The sequence below is a fragment of the Anopheles coluzzii genome, chromosome 2, assembly GCF_943734685.1.
Source record: "Anopheles coluzzii chromosome 2, AcolN3, whole genome shotgun sequence".
NCBI lineage: Eukaryota > Metazoa > Arthropoda > Insecta > Diptera > Culicidae > Anopheles > Anopheles coluzzii.
In genome coordinates, this window is record NC_064670.1 from 83,168,763 (window position 1) to 83,188,415 (window position 19,653).

General features: G+C 42.5%; 1 protein-coding gene across 15 annotated transcripts in view; it reads left to right on the top strand.

Annotated features, from left to right (window-relative positions):
- LOC120951204 (CUGBP Elav-like family member 4) overlaps nucleotides 1-19,653 on the top strand; it is a 321,851-nt gene that overhangs the window by 158,914 nt on the left and 143,284 nt on the right. For 2 of the 15 annotated variants that reach the window (XM_040369774.2, XM_040369784.2), the window contains exons 1-2: nucleotides 10,338-10,833; nucleotides 11,994-12,844. The exons of 11 other annotated variants lie outside the window; for them this stretch is intronic. In XM_040369774.2, coding sequence (XP_040225708.1) covers nucleotides 12,788-12,844 — 57 coding nt within the window. In that variant the 5' untranslated portion in view covers nucleotides 10,338-10,833; nucleotides 11,994-12,787. Of the gene's footprint in view, nucleotides 1-10,337; nucleotides 10,834-11,993; nucleotides 12,845-19,653 lie in introns of those variants that run through there. 2 more of the 15 variants (XM_040369779.2, XM_040369785.2) reach the window with 1 other exon arrangement.

Sequence of the window (19,653 nt, forward strand, 5' to 3'; positions counted from 1 at the left end):
GGTTTATTTTGGACCGTATGGCCATTTCACTCACACGCTAATATATTGCCGATCAATAAATTTTGCTCATGGAGAAGGTTAAAATTACTCCTGCTCTCACCATCATTTAGAATGGGTTTTGCAAGCCTGTGAAAATGCAATTCTTCATCCGCGTTCAGCGAAACACGATCCCCAAGAACATAAAACCATTCCAATTCACATACCCCTTCCGGCTTGACACCGTACATATCCATCAGCCCGTAAAAGGATCTTTTGCAAGAAGGAACACCCTGCCCGGCACGAACGGCAAGGATTCCGGTGATGACGGAAAAATATGGTTGACGATTATGACTGTCATATCGTTTTCACTTCTCTTTCTCTTTCTCTCTCTCTCTCTCTCTCTCTCTCTCTCTCTCCCACAGCTCGATCCATTTATGTTTGTTTTGGGATGTTTTTTTCCTACCCTGTGTACCGGGTGTCCACGTATGCACGGTTTTGTGAACCTTGCTGTCACTACTTATCGATTCGCTCAGGCAACTCGTGTGCTGGAGCGGAAACCCTTGGGAACCCGGTAGAACGATACTCGGAACGAATGATCGGTTTCCGTGGGCTCGCAGTGCGCTTTATGTGTGTCCGGCTAGTGATGAACTGCCGGTGGTGGATGGCAAAATCCGCCCCGCAACCACAGCCGGCACGAGCTCAGGAACAGATATATATATTGTCGATTCCGTGTATATGTCCCAAACCACTACAGCTACTAATGGTTTCATCCCGACGTGACAATGATCGAACGGGACAGAATCGACCAATCGACGGATACCAATTTTGCCAAGGGTTCTGAGATGCGTTGGTTTCGTGATTTTTAAACTGACTCGGGAAAACGGTTTATGTGTCATCAATTCAGCCCGGTGCTGAATATTTGATCGTAAGTTATGAACAGAGCGTGATGATTTAGCATCCCCAGCGGTGGTGGAATGGAAGTGCATTGAAATTTATAACGTGTTTTTACTCAACTTTTATACAAAGTTTAAGTTCATTGCCCGAGATGTTTTCGATTGAATATATATAGAAATTCATATGAGATTCATATTTGGCAAGACGTATCTCCAACAACATCTTTTACGACAAATAGAACATAAAAAGTGAAAAAATTGACCAATTTTGGTAACAAGAAAGAAGCTATTGCAAACGCTATTAAGTTCAATTTTGGATGCATTCTACAGCTATAGTGCCTATCTGTTTTATTCGTTCATTGACAATGAACAAATGGCACAATTGGTTTATATGTTATACAATCCCGAGAAGTGAGACGCCAGTATGATTCAAATGAACGAATTAGATTGTGCTGCAACATAAACAACTTTCTTAAAACTTTCTGCTTGTACATTGTAAGAAAACATAAAATTTATTTTCATGTCAAGTACATGTACAATGTAACACATTTTTATGGGTGTAATACTTTGTTGTATCGAAAGTTTCTGCGTTGGAGATTTGTAACCATTTTCGAAAGGTGATTTTAGCGAGACTTGCTATAAAGATTCTTTTTCTGTCTTTATTCTTCAACAACCTTACCTTTTACGCCCTACTCAAATTCACAGGTTCTTTAAAATCGTTAGTGCATTGGCTACTAGAAGCGAGCAAACTACCAAGCGCTGCACCAAATTGAAAAGGACAATGGAGTCTAAAAAACTTTTCCTTGTAAGATTACATACCTTCGCTACAGCGTGATTCTCTCGATGGTCATTTTCGCTTCGCGAACATGAAAATACGCCACATAAAAATGAGTCGTGGACGCCGTTGATAATGATGATGATGATGATTGCAATGGCTTGAAGAAATAAATTGCAAACCTATCCGTAGCGTAAGAAACGGTGGTGAAGTAAAGATCGTTAAGTAACTTTTTAACGTCGGTAAGTACGTTTTGTAATTGCTGTTTGGCGAAACTTTTCCTCCTACACTCCCTATACGATACGATTTTTTTTAGATGGTGAATCGGATCTGTATTTCACCTTGTCCACATACCAAGCACGGACGGAGCGGAATACAAACTGGGATCAAAGAACCACTTAAGACCGCAACAGCTTCCACGTTTCACGAGCGCATGGGCAATGATTTATAGATTGTTTCATCTTCACTTGGCTTTTACAGCATGAAACTATTTACATAATTTCTATTTTCTTCTCATTGCGATTGATCTTGACACTGTTCGGGTTTTCTAAGCCATTTTGAGACCACACTCCCTCTCGGTTATTTCGCTCATTCTGTTTCTCTAGCAAATGGTCATACCATTGAACCACGCAGCTGTCTAAAGTCGGGTGATGGAAAATGAATCTATGGTTGTAAAACTTTTTACATTACCTGCCCACTCCAATGCATGATGGGCTTTTTAAAGCAGCAAGTAAAAATCAAAACACGAGATTCAGGATCGAAAGAAAAGGTACTCCAGTTGGAATAAAATATGATTAATAGCATTTCACTCAAGCGAATCAAATTAAATCTAAATAAAATAAATTGGCCTTCTACAGATGATTCTTTATTGTATTTTGCTGAGATTGTATGGTGCTATTACCACACTAGCTGTTGTTTTGATAGATGAAAAGAAGCGATGGCAGGACAAATGATCTTTCATAATTCAATTTTTTCGGGCTTTGAAGCATCCGCTTTTAAATATTACGTAAATTTCTTGACATGTAAATATTAATTTAACTATCGCTAAGAAAACCGCTTTTCAACCTTAAAATGTGTTTATTGAAGTATAATAATGTTCTTATAACATATATGTAGAATAACCACTGCAAATTAAACTTTGAATTGAAATTGTGAATTGCCAGATACTAATTATGCTGTTACTAGGCATAATCAAATAATAAAAAAATTAGTTAAAACTAAGTTTTTTTTTTTCAACTGTAAAAATATGACCCACTCAAGACGACTTGGGATTTATCTAACTTACTTCAAACTCCTCGCGACCATGAACAATTATTGCATTTCTACTGCAAATAAAACCTCTTAAGGCTGGAGCACATCGCCGCCATTGACATGACGTGGCAGTTGGCGGGCTCTAAACAACCGAGTATAAACAGTGACATTTCCCACAATGTTTGCTTCCCTAAGACTTTGTGAAAATAATAGAAGTGAACACTTCATTTCGTTCTACGCACAGCAAAACCGCAAAGCACATAAAAGAAATCACAACGTGCTATAATAAAAATAATAATCGTAAACATAAAATCATCGCTTCCTTGGCCGTTTACCATAGCCTGCAGAATCTGCGTAATTTGGCTACAAAAACGCTCTGTCCCTCGTCACATTGGCTGAAGATGTCTCCCCTGAGTTTGAGCGTAATTCTAAAGCGTAAACAATAACAACTGCAAGCTCATGGTGTTGAAGTTTAACAAATGTTATATAGCCACGTAGAATTTTAAAAAGTTTAATAAACAAGATTTTCTATCGATAATGATTTGTTATCTAATTATTTTATATGATTTTTTTTGAAATTCTACCATGAAGCATAAAATATTATGAAAATAATAGTTTGGATAATTATGCTTACGCACAGTGAATAATTTAGTTTTTTCACCACACAAAAAGGAACCACTAAAACCCCAATCTAACTTAATACGCTATCATACGGGTTAGCAAGCACAAAACAACAACTACTAACCGTAAAAAAAGTCTGTCGCCCTGTAGGTGTAATTAAGATATTTCACAACGTGCCCCACCATCAGATTCGCTAGGCTCTCTTTGACTCCCACGAGCGTTCGTTTATTCACAGAAATTCGTAAAACCACATAATTTTACATCTTGCGGTTGGTTAAAAGAAAGATGACATGCCTGTTTTTGTTTTCCTACGGAGAGATTCAACACTACCGCACCGTCCCAGCATCCACTAGGGACAATTGCTTGGTAATCCACCCATCGTCTGATGAGTGTTTGGCGCGGTAAAGTGACAAAGAAAATCCTGTGACAGACCAGGAGCTAGGAAGGGAGATAACGTGTTGCACGAAGCAAGAGGTAGTATGCGAAACTTCAAACGATCGCCGGAAGGAACGACCATTTCGGGGACGGTGGATTAACAAAGTCACTTTTGTCTCGTCGCCATCGAGCGATAAACTCTGCAACAGTGCAATGACGATGGATCGTGAAAAAACATGGGTAAAATGGGAAAAAGGAGGAAAACGCCGGTACACACACACACCACAATGAGTGAAATGGGAAGTGCTACCGTTAGAAATAATCTGAGAGTGCGAGCAAGAGAAGGAAATATTCCTGCAAAAAAAAGAAACTGAAGACATGAACATCTACCATCGAGATAGTACAACGCCGACAACGAATCCCGCGTGTTTATCATAGATTTGGTGGAAAAGATAAACACAATAAAAGCGCCGCCAACCATCGTTACTTCACTACGGTCTGGACAGGGAAAGAAAAACAAAACAAACAAAATCCAGGACCGAGTGGAAAATTCAACCAGCAAAACACAGGCATTCACACACACACACACAAGCACGCACAAACACACATGAGTTGGGATGGCAGGCTGGAAAATGACCGCTTCAACCGTTCCTCAGAACGGAGGGAAGACAATGTTGCCGATGCTTATGCTGCCCAGTGGAAAACGATTTCTCCATGCCTGGTCTGGTTGAGGGTGAAATATTTCTTATTTCACGCTTTGATGAAATTATTATGACATTTCCAGATCATTATCGCCGATAAGATTCTTACACTTTTTGTCTCAAGGGCTGGAGCCTGGCGAGGTGGAAGAGTGCGGAACGAAAATGAGGAAAACGGGCAGTAGGTTTCACTCCCACGAAAACACAGTTCTCCGACTGCTCAGGATGATGGGAGTTTCCTCCTATTTAATGTCACACAGAATCGAGTCACCGGAACGAACGATGTGTTAACGGGAAATATTGAAGCATATCGCTGGCGTGATCTTATGCCGCGTCGAAACAGAAGTACAATCTTCGCCGGGCACCGCGACGGAGTCCGCTGTCAATTTTGCTGATCAGTGCTGTCGGCCAATCGGCAGCGTTCGATGTGCAGCTGGCATGGTTCGGTGCCAGCGTGTCACGGCCGAATTAACTTGTATGGATCAAATTATATTTTTATTTATGACACCTGCCCGATTTTCCTGCTAGCCAAACCATTAGCGTGGCTGGGACGGGTAGGTATAATAAAAAAGAAAATGTGTCAAACAAACAGATAGAGTGAGAGAAAGAAAGTTCACAGGTTCCCCTGGAGGTAAATTATAATGAAGAAAGTTTGTATAACACAAGCCGTACGATTGTGATGTAAGTTAAAGCATTCAAAATGCTGCTGAATGCTTTTTGACGGCTTCTGTTTAGAAAATGAACATTTTGGACTGTTGCGTCACTTACTTCCTTTGATTCTACTCCCAGCTTCGGGACCTTTTGGAGCTTGGTTGGTGTGTTTGCATAATGAAACATAAAATTATAGCCCACCCGGCTGTAGCCATGATTCACGTGAATCTCGTCTTAGAGACGCTTTAGGCAATGGTTAATTAATTTAGTTTGAAACTGGATCTATTCCCGTTGACAACGTCTTTTTTTTGGGCTAAGGAAAATCTTAAGCTACTACCTGCCAGAAGCGGCAAACGACGAAATATGATCAAATTTACAATGAACTGTCCAGTAGTCAGATCGCGCAATATCACCAAATAACAAAGATGAACCTACACGCAAAACAGGCACTAAGAAAAGAAAGGCAAAACGAGCTGCAAGGGCGTTATTTATTTATAAAAAAAAACACGTTTCATGGGATCTGGACGAAGGATGATGTTGTTAGTTTCTTAGCGAACGGTTTCATTCAGGATTGGTCTCGGATTCCATTTTCTACTACTCCGATGCAATAGAAAGGGAAACGCGCCTGACTGTGAATCTCCAGTTCCAGCTTCCAGGAGCTAATTAAAACCATCCAAACGGGGATATGGTCAGTCGCATGTTGACAGAAGAAAGCCCGCTTGGAAAAGAAGCGAAAAGCCAGCGGCGGTATAACAGCCCGATGCGCCGAGCGAAATCTTATTATCAATCCGATGGACGCAATTCGCCTTACGGCCTGCTGAAGGACACTCGAGTGCCGGACGCCTACGGATATATACACCCTGAATAGTGATCCTTCCTGAAGTGCTTCTGTTTTTCCACCGTTGCGTTGTTTTAATAAATATCCGATTTCTTGACGTGGCGAAGAGTGCGTGGCTCTCTTCGGAGTTGTTTTATGTTCTGCGTGAGTTGTTTTTTGTTTACCTCCTCTCTGTTATATGGTCCAATGAATTTATCAGCATGGAAAACAGGATCATGATTTCAAGGATATTCAGCTTCATTGCGATGCCAACCGATGAACAGTAGCATAAGGGATAAGTACTATCAAGAGGTTTAAACATTTATATGTACTCGTTTTTTTATAAACTAGCAATCGTTGAGTATATAATTAATATTGTATTGCAATTTTATCATTGAAATTAAGCATCTGAAAGTTTTAATACTAATTCTTATGTACATAGCTATAACTTAAGCATTTATTTGTATGTTATATTACTTGAAAAGATTTTATATCAATGAATATGTTTAAACCAAGTGATACCTATAAAAACAGAGTTTACCAGTCCAATAAACAATTTTCTACATGTTTATAACAATCGTCTTTTTGAATAAACATTGCTGTGTACCACTTGATCACAGGTCATATGTTATAAGCTACCCTGTCCAATTTAATAACACTATTGTTATCTTCGATTGCACAATTGTCAGATTCGGCACACTTTGTTGTGGTTGTTGCAGTATTAACAAAATTCATTAACAAAAAGTGTTACGATGCACTATAATATATGGTTTATACTGCATCTTGATTAATTAAAAGTACAGGCGATTTTCGAAATGCGATCAACGACGATTGCGATTTTGACAGTTATACAGTCTGCCATTCAGTAGAAATTGATGTATTTTGTATTGTTTTTCCTTCTGATTACCGTTACATACACATTTATAAAGATTCCTCAACCAGCCTATCTTTAATATTTAAATTGTGTAATCGATTTTTACACACAATCAAAGAGGTGGTTCATTACATGCCTCATTACTTCATTAACTCATCTTGACCTCAATAACATGGCTGAATTTGACCATTTGTTTTGCTTCGAATATTTTATATATTTTAGTTATAAACCATTCTTGATAAACCGATTTCGTGATACAGCCGTCAACTCGAAAATCTTAACAACATGCCTGCCATGGGTTCAAACCCCGTATGGACCGTACCAACATACGAAAGACTGACTATCCTGCTATGGGTAATCAATAGGTCACTGAAAGTGGCGCAGGTAGACCTAACCCGACAACGGCTGTTGTGCTAAAGCAGAAGAAAAAGTAATGTGTCTATACGTTAAAATTGGCAAATGTATGTACCTATTGATGACATGTAAAAATTGAACACAATAAATTAGAAAATAGATATTTTGCTGCTAATTTACCGATGTATAATTTTATTTCTGCGTGTGAGTGTCTGTGTTTTTTTTTTGTTAAAAATCGAATTGAACACAACTTTTTTAACAAAAAAAAAACACACTCACACACAGAGAGAAGGTCTCCAATATGTTTTTATTAAATCTTCTTTAAAAAAAGACCTCGCGCTACCATATGGAAAGCTGTCGTACATTCATTCCCTATCATCTAAACAAAACACTTGACATGCTCGTCTATGATTCGAACGCACCAAACACATGCCCACGCGTGCAGCGATCGAGTACTTTTCCATTTTTTTTCTTCTCGCACACAACCTGCTCATGCTCGCCCTGCATGAACTGTTCAGCTTCAACTCCAGCGATTACAATCTTGTACTTCCACTAGAGAAAATCCATCCGCACACACACACACCCACGCACGCGCGCATACACACCATCCCTTTCTCCCCGTTGCCCTCTTATTTGGCAGTAACACTGTTCCGATGAAGCATAAATGCGTAGCGGGGGCGGAAGTGATGCTGAGTTGGCGTTTTATCGAGCCGGCTCAAACGACAGACGACACGGAAACGGCAAACAACAAACGCGTGGCTAGCGCTGCCGAAAGCGCGCACACCGCGCGCGTGATTGCCGCGTGGTGTGGTACCACACCGTTGTCGGTGGTTTTTCCCGTCCAAAAACCTCGGCCGCATCCGCATTCCTCAATTTAACTTTGCTAATTTATTTAATGACTACTGTACCGTAATGAAGTCATAGCGACCCTGAACCGTACTCTGGGAACTGGGAAACTGAAGCTGAGGCAAGGCGGGTAGAACCATGTAGTAGCATTCTTTCACAGGATCAAAGGGGAAACAGTCTTACCGGGCATTATCCAAACTCGTGTGACTCTTGTCTTTCATCGGTACCAACAAAAAAAGGCAAAAAATAATACCACTGGGAACACTTCTACGTTAACGCTCTCCTATGAGTGGTTTACTGTTTGGAAGAACGATTAATATATCATTGGAAATGGAGAGTAAGTATGCGTGTATGTGTGCGTGTGCATTTCTTTTTGTATGTATGATTGTCGGTCGCAGAGCGCTAGCCTTTGAATGGATTGAAGCGAGCAAGATGAAGTATAAAAATGCCAAAGAAAACTTTCAAAACAAGATGATACTGATGATAAGGCAATTATGGGCGCCGTCTGCAACGCAGCATTGCTTTTACTCATTGAAAGGCCACCCTTACTCGAATCCCGAAGGGGTTTCCGCTCTCGATGCCAGGCGAGGGTAAACATGTGATGGGTAAGCAGTATCGATTTTTCACCCTCGCCTACATTTGTTTGTCAACGTTATCGGTATCTATGGGGTATTTTTATTATCACCCTTCTTGTGCGGGTAAAACATTTTTGCAGCACAGTTCTATTCATATGATGGATCATTTATGGTAAAAAAGGATGTACAATGACGAATTATTGTTGAACTCTGATGGAAAACAAGCGCTAGCTCGTAGCTCATTTTGTTCTCTTGCTATAAAACAATAATCGATCAACATGGGTTTTATGGCATCATCAATTTTCACGTTGCTTGGTTATTTGCAACATCACACAGCATGGAAAAATGGTTTCAACTGTGTAAAACGGTTCGCGAGACGATAGTTTTAAAATAAATTATGTAAAAACAGTTTGTTCTGTTAATTTCTGTTTCAATTTATCATAAATCAGAAAACATATGTCACGATGGTAGCACTGAAACGTGCGCTCGGTCTGCTCGACAATAAGGCAGGCCTTTATGGACTATCAAATCGATCACAAAAGACGACTTCTTCCACTATGAATTGGTAGGCAAACCTATAAGGACATAAAATTATTGTTCCGAAACATCGCTTTTGGGTACATATCATTGCATTATGCCTACCAAAACCCAAGTGCTTTCGATTGAACTCCGAAAACACTGATAGATTCCCATCCAATCGAAGATGCTAGCGGCATGGAGCAGCAACGAAGCGGGGAAGCCGCGGCACATTGATTAGAGTTCCGCTCCGGTACGGTATGTGTGCGCATGTTTCGCAGCCGGAAAACCCCGCCTCTGTGTGTGCAGTGAAAGGTGCTGCCCTGCCGGAAAAGCCGCCTGCCATGCACACATGTACAAAGATGTATAGGTCACCGTGCCGTGGTCGCTGTCGTTGTCGTCGTCGTAGTCGCCGTAGTCGTGCACCGTCGTTCCGAAGCTGCCACACCACACCACCGGATTCAGCATCCCTTTTATCGGTTCCATTATCTTGGGGAAGGGGAAGAGGGGGACGTTGTTATTGTGCTGATCGGGCGCAGCGGACGACAGGAAATTATGTAACGCTCGGGAGCTGCAGGAGAATCAACAGTGTGCCGTTTGCCGAAGTTTCTTCCCAGCGTGCCCGAACACGCGTCCCTTGTGTAGTGGCGTGGAATGTGACGCACCTGCGCACTACATCCAACCCTCTCGCGTCTGTGTTTGTAAGCGGGCCGAGCGGGGAACACCGGCGCTGGTACATTGTAGCTACATTGTTTGGCCAGATGGGGTAGCGAACGAGCGCGTGTTTACGTTCGCTCCACAGTGTTAGTGTTGCGAAGGAGAAACCGCACGCTTCGGGACATGCCCGTTAACTGCTCGAATTCTCCTTCGTTGAAACACCCGCACTCACACTGCTCGAAAAAGGCTCGGTATGCATGCCGACTTGCTCTCCGCTTGGTTCACAGGACTTGGTTCGCATCCGTCCGAGGGTTCGCTGTTTGCTCGCCTCGTATCGAGGGGAAAAAGTTACGCTGGAATTTTCATCCTTTCTGAGAATCGGTTCTCGGTTCGGGACCACCCTCACCCAGGCAAGAAAAGTGAACGAATTTTCCGAGCCCAACCACGGTGGGTGTGCGAGCGAGCGAGCCAGCAAGCAGGGCAGGCAGGCACCTGTATGTACGTGAGAGTGCGAACGAAGCGAACACCGACCGCCCGTCGGGTTTCCGTTGCTGGCCCGACCAAAAGCCGTGGCAGGAAAAACCCGAGCGTGCTGCGACCGCGCATCGGTACTTGCTGCCAGAACCTCGCGGCTACCCCATGCAACGGTCATAAAAAAGACAGATATCCGTCCTCCGGCTGCTCTACCTACTTACAAACAAACATTAGATTTCAGTCTACAATTGAGTTTTGTATAGTTAAGTCGTGATCATATACACTTGTTGTTTGTTGTTATATTTAATTATCTGTCTGTATAAGCTGTGTCTGTGTTTTCCGGAGCGAAACGCAAAAAGCGAACGAGCGCCAACCAACGCCTGCACGACCGCGATTCGGTGGCGGTGGACGCAAAATCCCCCAAAAATACGACTCAGCGACTACGCAGCAAGATCGCAGTGGCAGATCTTACTTACGGTACTCACAACCCTTCGCTAAATCAACTACACGTGGGGCTTTAAGGCGCTAGGGAAGAACAATACGTGAAACTTTGTGAATAGATGTGAAATGTGTACGTGACAACGTGGCAACTTTAGGTTTGCAAACGAGTGGCTTAGTGATAAAAGTGAACGTTCTGCATACTACTAACCGTCGATCGAAAGACAATTCTATAAATACAAGCGATGGTTTAAATAATTCACGCAACTTTAATATTCCTCACATACCTAGTGGCTTGATACCGAAAGATTAGCAAAATCGTTTTCAACATTAGAAGTATTTGCTTCTTAATAACCTCTCTCTGAATGAAGGAACAAGCATTGACTTCCATTTTTTACCATCCCATTGCTAATAACGATGTTCGAGTGTTCGTTTTCACACAAATTGAATCATCCGCAGCAAGCATCCCATTTCCCGAAACGCCCTTTCGTCAAGCGCTAGCGCATCGAAGTCTCTGTCCCGGCCCAAGCCAAATCCCAACAATATGTTAGCTCGCGCGCGTTCGAGTCTCATTATTTTTATTGATGAGCATATTTATCATAAATTTCAACTGGCAATTTTTCTTCGTCTTTGGCGAGCGAAAACCCATCAGAGGCTGGATTCTTTTTGTGCTTTTTTTGCACTTTGCCTTCCTTGTCTTGAGTACGTCAGCTCCAGGATCAGACTTCTGACTATGCTTCGACTACGGCAGATGGAGCCGCAGCCTGCCAAAAGCCTAGATAAATCATCGTTAAGATTTAAGTCATTTCGTGGGTGATTCATTTGGTTTTGCAATCCACCAGCTTTTGGTTCTTTGTTTCAGAGGAAGGATAAAATAACAACACGATTGGGTAAATCCCATGGAGTGATTCCAAATTGAAGAAGAAGAAAAAAAGAAAGCAGCAGAATCAAACGCAATAGCGCCATTTAGGTTGTTTTACTTTTTCAAACAAAATCAGCCGCACGTAATCAATCAATCATTCCGCAGTTGTTTGTCCTGCTTCGTGTTGCTCTTCATGGTTTTGTAGCCAAATGCTTCATTGATCCATTCAGAATTAAGATTTAGAATTTTACTTCGGGGAACCGACACCAAGCGCTGGTTAAACGATCGTTCCTGATCTGAATCGCGAGTGTTAACGTTTCCTTTCTATCTTTGGTAGGTGTTTGAAAGTTTGTGCTTAGAGCATCCGTGGATAGTGCCGTGCAAATTGATCACGCAAATCATCTATAAAAACTCAATACAGTGTGCCGTGTTTTTTTTTAGTGTGTGAGTGTTTGTGCATATAGCAAAACGTCTTGTGTTGAAGCATCTTACCACTAGAAAAATAAAAATAAAAAAAACACAAAAGTGAAGCGAAAGCAAGCATCAAATTCTTGCGTAGTGGTGAAAGTGATAAAGTGACCGAGCAAACGAATTGAAATCCATATGTATTGAAGTATAAACTTAGCATAAAGTTTAAACCATTTAAAGTACGCTCGAATCTTCCTAGAAACATTTGTCCAAGCTAGAAAAGTACCAGAAGCGCTCAATAGCAGAAATTTAGGCAGGCTCGGTGATCATTCCAAATCAAACTGTATCACATGATGCAATCTTTGTTGTAAACCCATACAATATTGTGCGTTCGAGCAAGTAGCCCGCATTCTATTTCCCTCACATCACCCGAGTGCAATCGATCCATCAAAACAGTGTCATTCCATCCAGTGGCGTCTTGGAGAACAGAGGCAAAGTACAGTACACGGGGCAGCAACCAACTGTGCCAGTGCAATATCGTCAGCGTAGCTGTTGGTATAGAAGGGTTTGTCGTTACATTTGATTGACGCTTCTCGGTTTTAGCATCCAAGCAAAACCGCAAGCAGAGACCAAGCAGTGAAAAATCAAACAGAAATAATTCCGGTCGCAAAACATTGTGAATTCATATCCCATTGTTCATCTAGTGAAATCAATACATTCCATATGGTTCACATGATAGAAGTTGTGCGTCAAGGGAAAGTTGACTTTCCTCAAGTTATTGTAAGTATACTTATTTTTTTACAACGTACGTTAAGTAGCTATGAGCTTCACCCGTTATTGCTGAAAACAAAGAAAATATGAATACCCAAGCATGGCATGTCGGAAAGATGACGGTGATCCCAGCATTATTATCTTTTCTCTATTATTCGTGTATGAGAATCCAACGACCTTAAACCTTTGGTCACGTGGGCGTACAATTTCGTGGAAGGTACGATAAGAAGATGATCCAGAATTGCAAAATTCCATCGTCGCAATCGTATGATACGAAGGACGACGATGTAAAAAATATTGGAGAATATTTTTGCAAGATCTTTTTAAACACTTTTTGTGAGTTTTTGTTATTGAACCAAAAAAATGTTATCGTAGAATACCTATTTCATCACATCAAAATATTCAAGAATCTCAAATATCGGCACTGTATTGATAATTGAAATGCATTCAATATTAGTTGAGATACAAAAGTTGGTCAAGTATTTTATTCACCACGCTATCACGCATCATCACACACACACACACTCATTCAATGCTTGCTAGAATACGTTTGGTTAGCTTGATCAAAAACAAACAAAAATGTTATTCTTGTGCTGTGCACAAATATCACAAACTTGTTCACTGTCCACTGATGAACTTTGCCGGAATGCCGCAGTTTGTCGATCGATCATACCGGAGCTGGTCAGCCCTATGACGAGGGTTTGACCGAAAAGCATCACCAGCTAGCTACGAAAATAGCGTAGTTGAGTTGAACTCACAAAAAAACCCCGTCTCCTTCCACGCGAAAAAGCAACGAAAACAAATAAACACATACCGAAGACCCCGAGATCTTCGGGATGGGAGATGCTGGGCTAAGGATGCAGGCAGAAAATAGCAGAACCACATCACCGCCCCCATAAAACATTTCATTCATCCGTTTAAATTTTTATCGATTTTCACATTATGGTTCACATAAACAACGATTCCTCGGTCCGTCATGGGTGCTCTCATCTTAGCGCATACACACGGATGCCGTGTTCCCGACTGGGTCTGAGTTTCTACGCACTCGAAGAAAGCAGAAGATTCCTCCCGGGAAGGGGACTGAAGCGGACCAGATACAGTAATGGCAAGCGAGTGTGTTTCCCTCATTTTCACTGGAATTCACTTGGCTCTTGGGGGTTGCGTGAAAGTGATGTAGAGCAGTGTCCGGGGTTTGGGCAAGTGGCATCAACAGCGGTCCGACCGGAAGAAATCCAGACCCGAGGGAAAGGGGCCTCAGAAGCAACAACACAAAAAAGAGAACAGATAATGTTGATGCGTAGGGAATAAAAATTTCCAGCAATCATTCGTGTTTCCGAATCCCAGACCCATTCTTGGGGGAGAGGGTGTAGAAAGTGTATAACGGTTGCTTGGTGGTCGTAGGCGCGAGGGAAAGATGGTACGTAACATACCGATTTCTCTTGCTATGCGGCTGAAGTGGCTCTTCTTTCGTGCTAGCCCTTTTCCAAAGATGGTGTGCCAGAAGATGGCATGATGGAAGTTGTAACAGATAGAGGGAAATTTTGCCTTAAGTGGTAGAAATATCGGTTTCCACAGAATGACCACCAAACTGACAAGCCTTAAATGGCCATAAACATAAAACCTTCGAAGCAACAAATCCATAAAATCGTTTTCGGTTTTTTCCAAGCAAACCGGGCTAGAGCAGGACGATTGGGCAGGAAATCGTTTTAGGAAGCTCGGAAATGCATTACTTAAACGTTTTATACATGTATAACAAACTTATCCAACACGCTTCACACGAAGCTGGGAGTGAGAACAATAGCAAGTGCTGTGCTACCTTCCGAAGGAACACCAGTCGCACTGTCAACTGCACCGGTGCAACCGTTGAAATCGTTGGTTTTCATTGCGTTTGCAAAGCAAAGCCTTATTTTCCGTATGTTACCAAGTGTGTGTGTGTTTAGGTGTGTGTGAGAAAGTATGGATCGAGCCACATGCAGAAAGTGCCACAGCACAAGCACAGCCACAGCGACCGTCGCCCCAAAACTGAACTGCCGAAAGCACAGCGAAAGGACGAAACCACCACTCGCCGGGAAAACGGCAAAGTTGAAACCGAACCGTTCGGAAACCCCGGCCCGAATGACAGAAAGGGCCAAAAACTGTCTCAATCACGCCGTGCCAGAGAGCGGCAACCGGTTGTTGGGATGAGCGGGAGCGTGTTTTCCCAGCGAACGGGCCTTCTCGCTCACGCCTGGCGGAAAAACCGGAGCGAGTTTTCTTGTGATTATTTTTCCCAAACCGTGGCGACCGGTTGGTCTCAAGTTGGCCCCGGTTCTGCTCGACGTTCGTGCCGTGTCTTTCTGCTTCGTAGTTATCGTCGTCCGTGAATGGAGAGCGCCACGAGCAAAGGTGAAGACTACGACAACGACGATAAAGTGCTGGCAAAGACGAAATGCTCAGACCAGCCTCCTGAGCCTTTTTTTCCACCGTGCCAGCATGAACAGCACAGCCTGGCACGGCCAAACGGGCGTTGGCCTACTACTGCACAGAGCCACCAGGAAAAGTGGGTGGATCCGTTTGCTGCTGGCTTCTTGGGCTGGTGAGCCTTTGCGTCGTCGCCTGTGCCTGTGTGTGGCCTGTGCTATGAGCGAATGCCGATTTCGTCGCCATTTGTGCAAAGGGTCCTTATTTGTGCTTAGCTTGGCAATAGCTGGCAGACGTAGTTAACTGCCGATCATTAAATTTGCACCCCAACTTGTCATCCTATTCCATTCCACCTAGCTAAAACTGTCCAAAATTGCTAGGTAGATACTGTATAAGCTTTGGCAGCAAGCTCTTTAAGCGTCGTAACAATAGCAAATAAAAATAAATAAAGATACGATCTTCTAACTGCTGACAAAACAAACGTGTACTACGAAGCGTTTGAGCAACGTACTATGACGTCAGCATTACACACGCATATATACGCGCCGAGGAAAACAGCTGATCCCGGTCAGTGGATCTTGGAGGGGGAGTGAGCGTTTCGTTATCCCAATTGAAGTAACGGCTCCCTCCGGTACTGACGTGAGCAGGGCGAAGCGATGCTTGTCACGCAATCCCGAATCGCTTTAATGGGCGAACTTGATTTCATTGCGAAACGCGCAAATTCGCGGTAGCGTAACTAGTGTACTGCTTAGGGGCTTGCAGTTCGGTGCCATTTCTTTAATGCATTTGTAGCCATGTTGTGTGAACCTTTGCCGGACTGTCGTGAAATAGGGCAACAATAAATAGATGGTTGAGTAGGGAAATACTTGACCAAAAGGGTATAAAAGCGGATTGCACTGTAGTACGAGGCAATCAAACACGTCACGCACCCTTACTATTACACTTACAATACTGGAATGGTTACGTGGTTACGTGACTCTCTGGGCTTAGTAAAAAATGAATACATTTGAGTAGCGATGTCGTGCTAATTAAAGTGTTTCACGTGATGAACTCTGGAAGAGGGCTTAAAAGAAAGAGTTTATTGATATATTCTCACATTTCAAGAACTAAGAAGATCTTTAGTGAAATAGTTGAAAATATTTTATTTACGTTAAAATTACGCAACATCGATTGTTTTCACGGTATTTCAAAGACTTCGTTAATAAAGTATGTTTCTTTAGAAACTATACTCCAGAGAATATTTCTGAACCAGTGCCATCCTATGAAATTTGGCTTGCGAAGTCAAAATGAAAAAAAAAAATCCCTCATGACAAAAACCCACGTAGCGTAACCGAATGTAAATTTAACAGTGTCAAATGGCAGCTTTTATGTTCATATTTTACCCACCGGATACGATGCCACCCTCAAACACACGGTCCCACGGCTTCCTCTCCCCATCTCATGCATATACCGCGGGTATATCGCTTAGAATCCATAAGATCAAGAAATGAGCAGAAAAATGTTCATTTTATATCGTGTTAATATTTTATCAACTTCATTCTTTTTCGCTCATCGTCTCACACTCTACGTCTTGCACACCCGTGCCCCAAACGGTTTTCCACTTTGCGATCCTTTTCTTGTCACGTTGCTTTGGCACGCCGTGCGATGTGTCGTACGCAACGGCACGGCAAAGTTATCATGCCAAGGACAATTTAGTGGCAGATTCTCGGCCTTAACTTGGCTTCATTCGTCATTCGCTGTGCAATGGCGCCCGCTGTGTCAGTGTCTTCATGTACGCTACACGGCGGTGTCTCTTTATTTTTCGCGGCCTATCTCACGCCAGCAAAGCTGACATAAATTGCTTGCCCAAGATGAAATAAGAGGCGACCCAAAAATCGAGGAGACGCACTGTTAGAGGTGTTGCATATTTTATTACGCACCGTGCCTTCCAGCTGTGTGTGTGCGGATTCGCAAGAAGCGGAAATCAATTCCTCTAAAAGATTTTTTCCTTCCTTTCTTACTTCCTTCCACGGTTTGTACATCCAGCAAGCGGGGTTGGATGGAACCAGCAGTGGATGTCACATCGTAAATACATACCGAGAAATGAAAAATCTTATTAAGGTCTCTACCACTTAAGTGTGTTTTTTTAAGCTTTGCCCATTTTTTATCAACCGAGTCGATACCTGAATGCTTGGTGTATGTGTGAATTTACGTGGCTTTGTATGTCAGACGCGGGAAGAAATAGCTCGTCGCTTACCTTTCCTGCTGGTCAGAATTATTTGCTTTTCCTTTTTTTCCCGTGTAAAATCTATTTTAAGCTTACGCATTTTTTTACCGGTCTACATCACCTTCAGGCTACGCAAGGTGTGGTCATTGAATTCTATCGCCTAAAATCCCATCCACCACACCACAAAAATGGTGCAAGCATAAAGCTGCGGGAAAAATGTGGTTCCTATGCAAATGAAGATTTAGGTCAGGAAAATATTTAAATTTCTCGTGCAGGTGGATGTTGGATTTGGTTAGTGAAGTTCGGAAAAGTTGAAAAATGGCGAGTAAAAGTGCTGACCAAAATTCTAGACGTAAAGTGATAAACGTGCATGGTCTGCATTGGATATTCGACGATTTTTTAAGAAAGACTATTTGAATATGAATGTTTTTTATTGTAATTTATTCTTAGCGATTATTAAAAATTTCATTCCATGGTGCGCTGTAGAAGACGTTGTTTTGAATGAATTAATGATTTAATATTGTATGAAACCGTCTGTAATTTAAATAATAGCAATCATCAAAATTTGTTCCCAAAAACGATTATTGAATGTTTTACGCATGAAAAGAATCTTTCCAAAGCTACTGAATAACATAACAAAGCTGTTTTCATCACGAGAAATGTATAATTCACCGTAATACTGTATGCAACGTGGCCCAGCTGACAACTCGTTTTCCAAATTTTCGTTCCTAACCAAAAATGGTTCACTAATTGCGTGTGCGTGAAACCAACGCTGCCCAAAAATGGCCCATTTTCATCAACTCAAGAGCTCTTTCTTTAATGATATCCTTCATCGGATGATTACTTACGTAGTCTCCACCAAACCGAATGATGCCATTGGAGCAATAGTCTTTCCTCTGTGCGTGTTCTAATTTCCAATCAGCTGAATGATTTATGGCACACTTTAATAAAGAAAACTTCACCCGGCACGGAAAGAGACACTTTAACCTCGAAGAAATTGAGCCATCATCATCGGTTCTCAAGGGGACCAAGACCTTCAGGGCGAAGCGTTTTACTTTGCCCCCATCTCCCTTTCTCAAATCCTCCCTCCGAAAGGATCCGGCACGAAAGAAAAAGGAAACTTCCGCCGAAGCACGAAACCAAAATTGCTGTAATTATGAGCTATCTTCAACTTCGGTTGGAATGCTAGCCGAACAATATCACATTTTTTACTCTGCCACACTTTTGTCGAAACACGAGCCTCTGCAAAGCTACGGAGGGTCGACAGGGTGATTAGTTAGTCTTTGCCAGCGCTGCCACATTGCCCTCGCCGCGTTTCCAACAAAGTCGAACAGTGGAAAGCCCTCGAGCGGTGGCAAAAGGGGTTAACGGAGTGCCTTTACGGGGTGGAAAATAATTTATTCAACTTCGAATGATACGGTTGGCGTGAATAGGACGATTTTTTGTTGCCGGTAAGGACAGCTGTGCGGGGGCACGGCTACATTAGAATGACAGCTAGCATTCACGCAACACGTGCCATCACTTCCCACCCACTCGCACCAGTGCCGGGTGGACCCTGCAGGTGTCTCAATTCGTTCCATCCCCTATTAAATATCGACTGCGGTCGTTCCCCTGCATTGGGGTTTGCTTTTTTTTAAATACTCAACGTTCCGATAACGAACACACCGAAACCCTTCCAACTCAAAATGATAATCTATGCCAGTGTCAATACAACCAGCGACCTGGTTCGAGCGACGTGTTGCTCACATGTCACAATAGCACGGGACAGCTGGCAGCAGCGTTCGTCCACGCATTTACGATCCTGTGCCGTCATAGCTTTGGTTAGCATTAGCAAAGACACGGCACACACATCCATCATCGTGGCAGGAGATACGCGTTACGAGATCCGGTAAAGAAGGGGTTCCCGTTCGATGTTTTATCAGTCGCTTCTTCAAACCAAGGAGACACAAGACACGGGACTTTCTCCAGCACGGACGATACGGACGACAGGGCGACACCAAATGGCGACGGCAAAGAACTGTCAACCCCTATAATCTTATAGGGAAATAATTTAAATTATTGATAGCAACGGACGCTTCGTCGTTGTCAATGTTACCGTCACTGTCTGCAAAGCAGCAAAAGGAAACAAATATTGAAACTGAATCGGTATTAACACAAATACACAGGCACAGACACACACAAACAGTAGGAGCATTTCATTTGCGAACCTTAA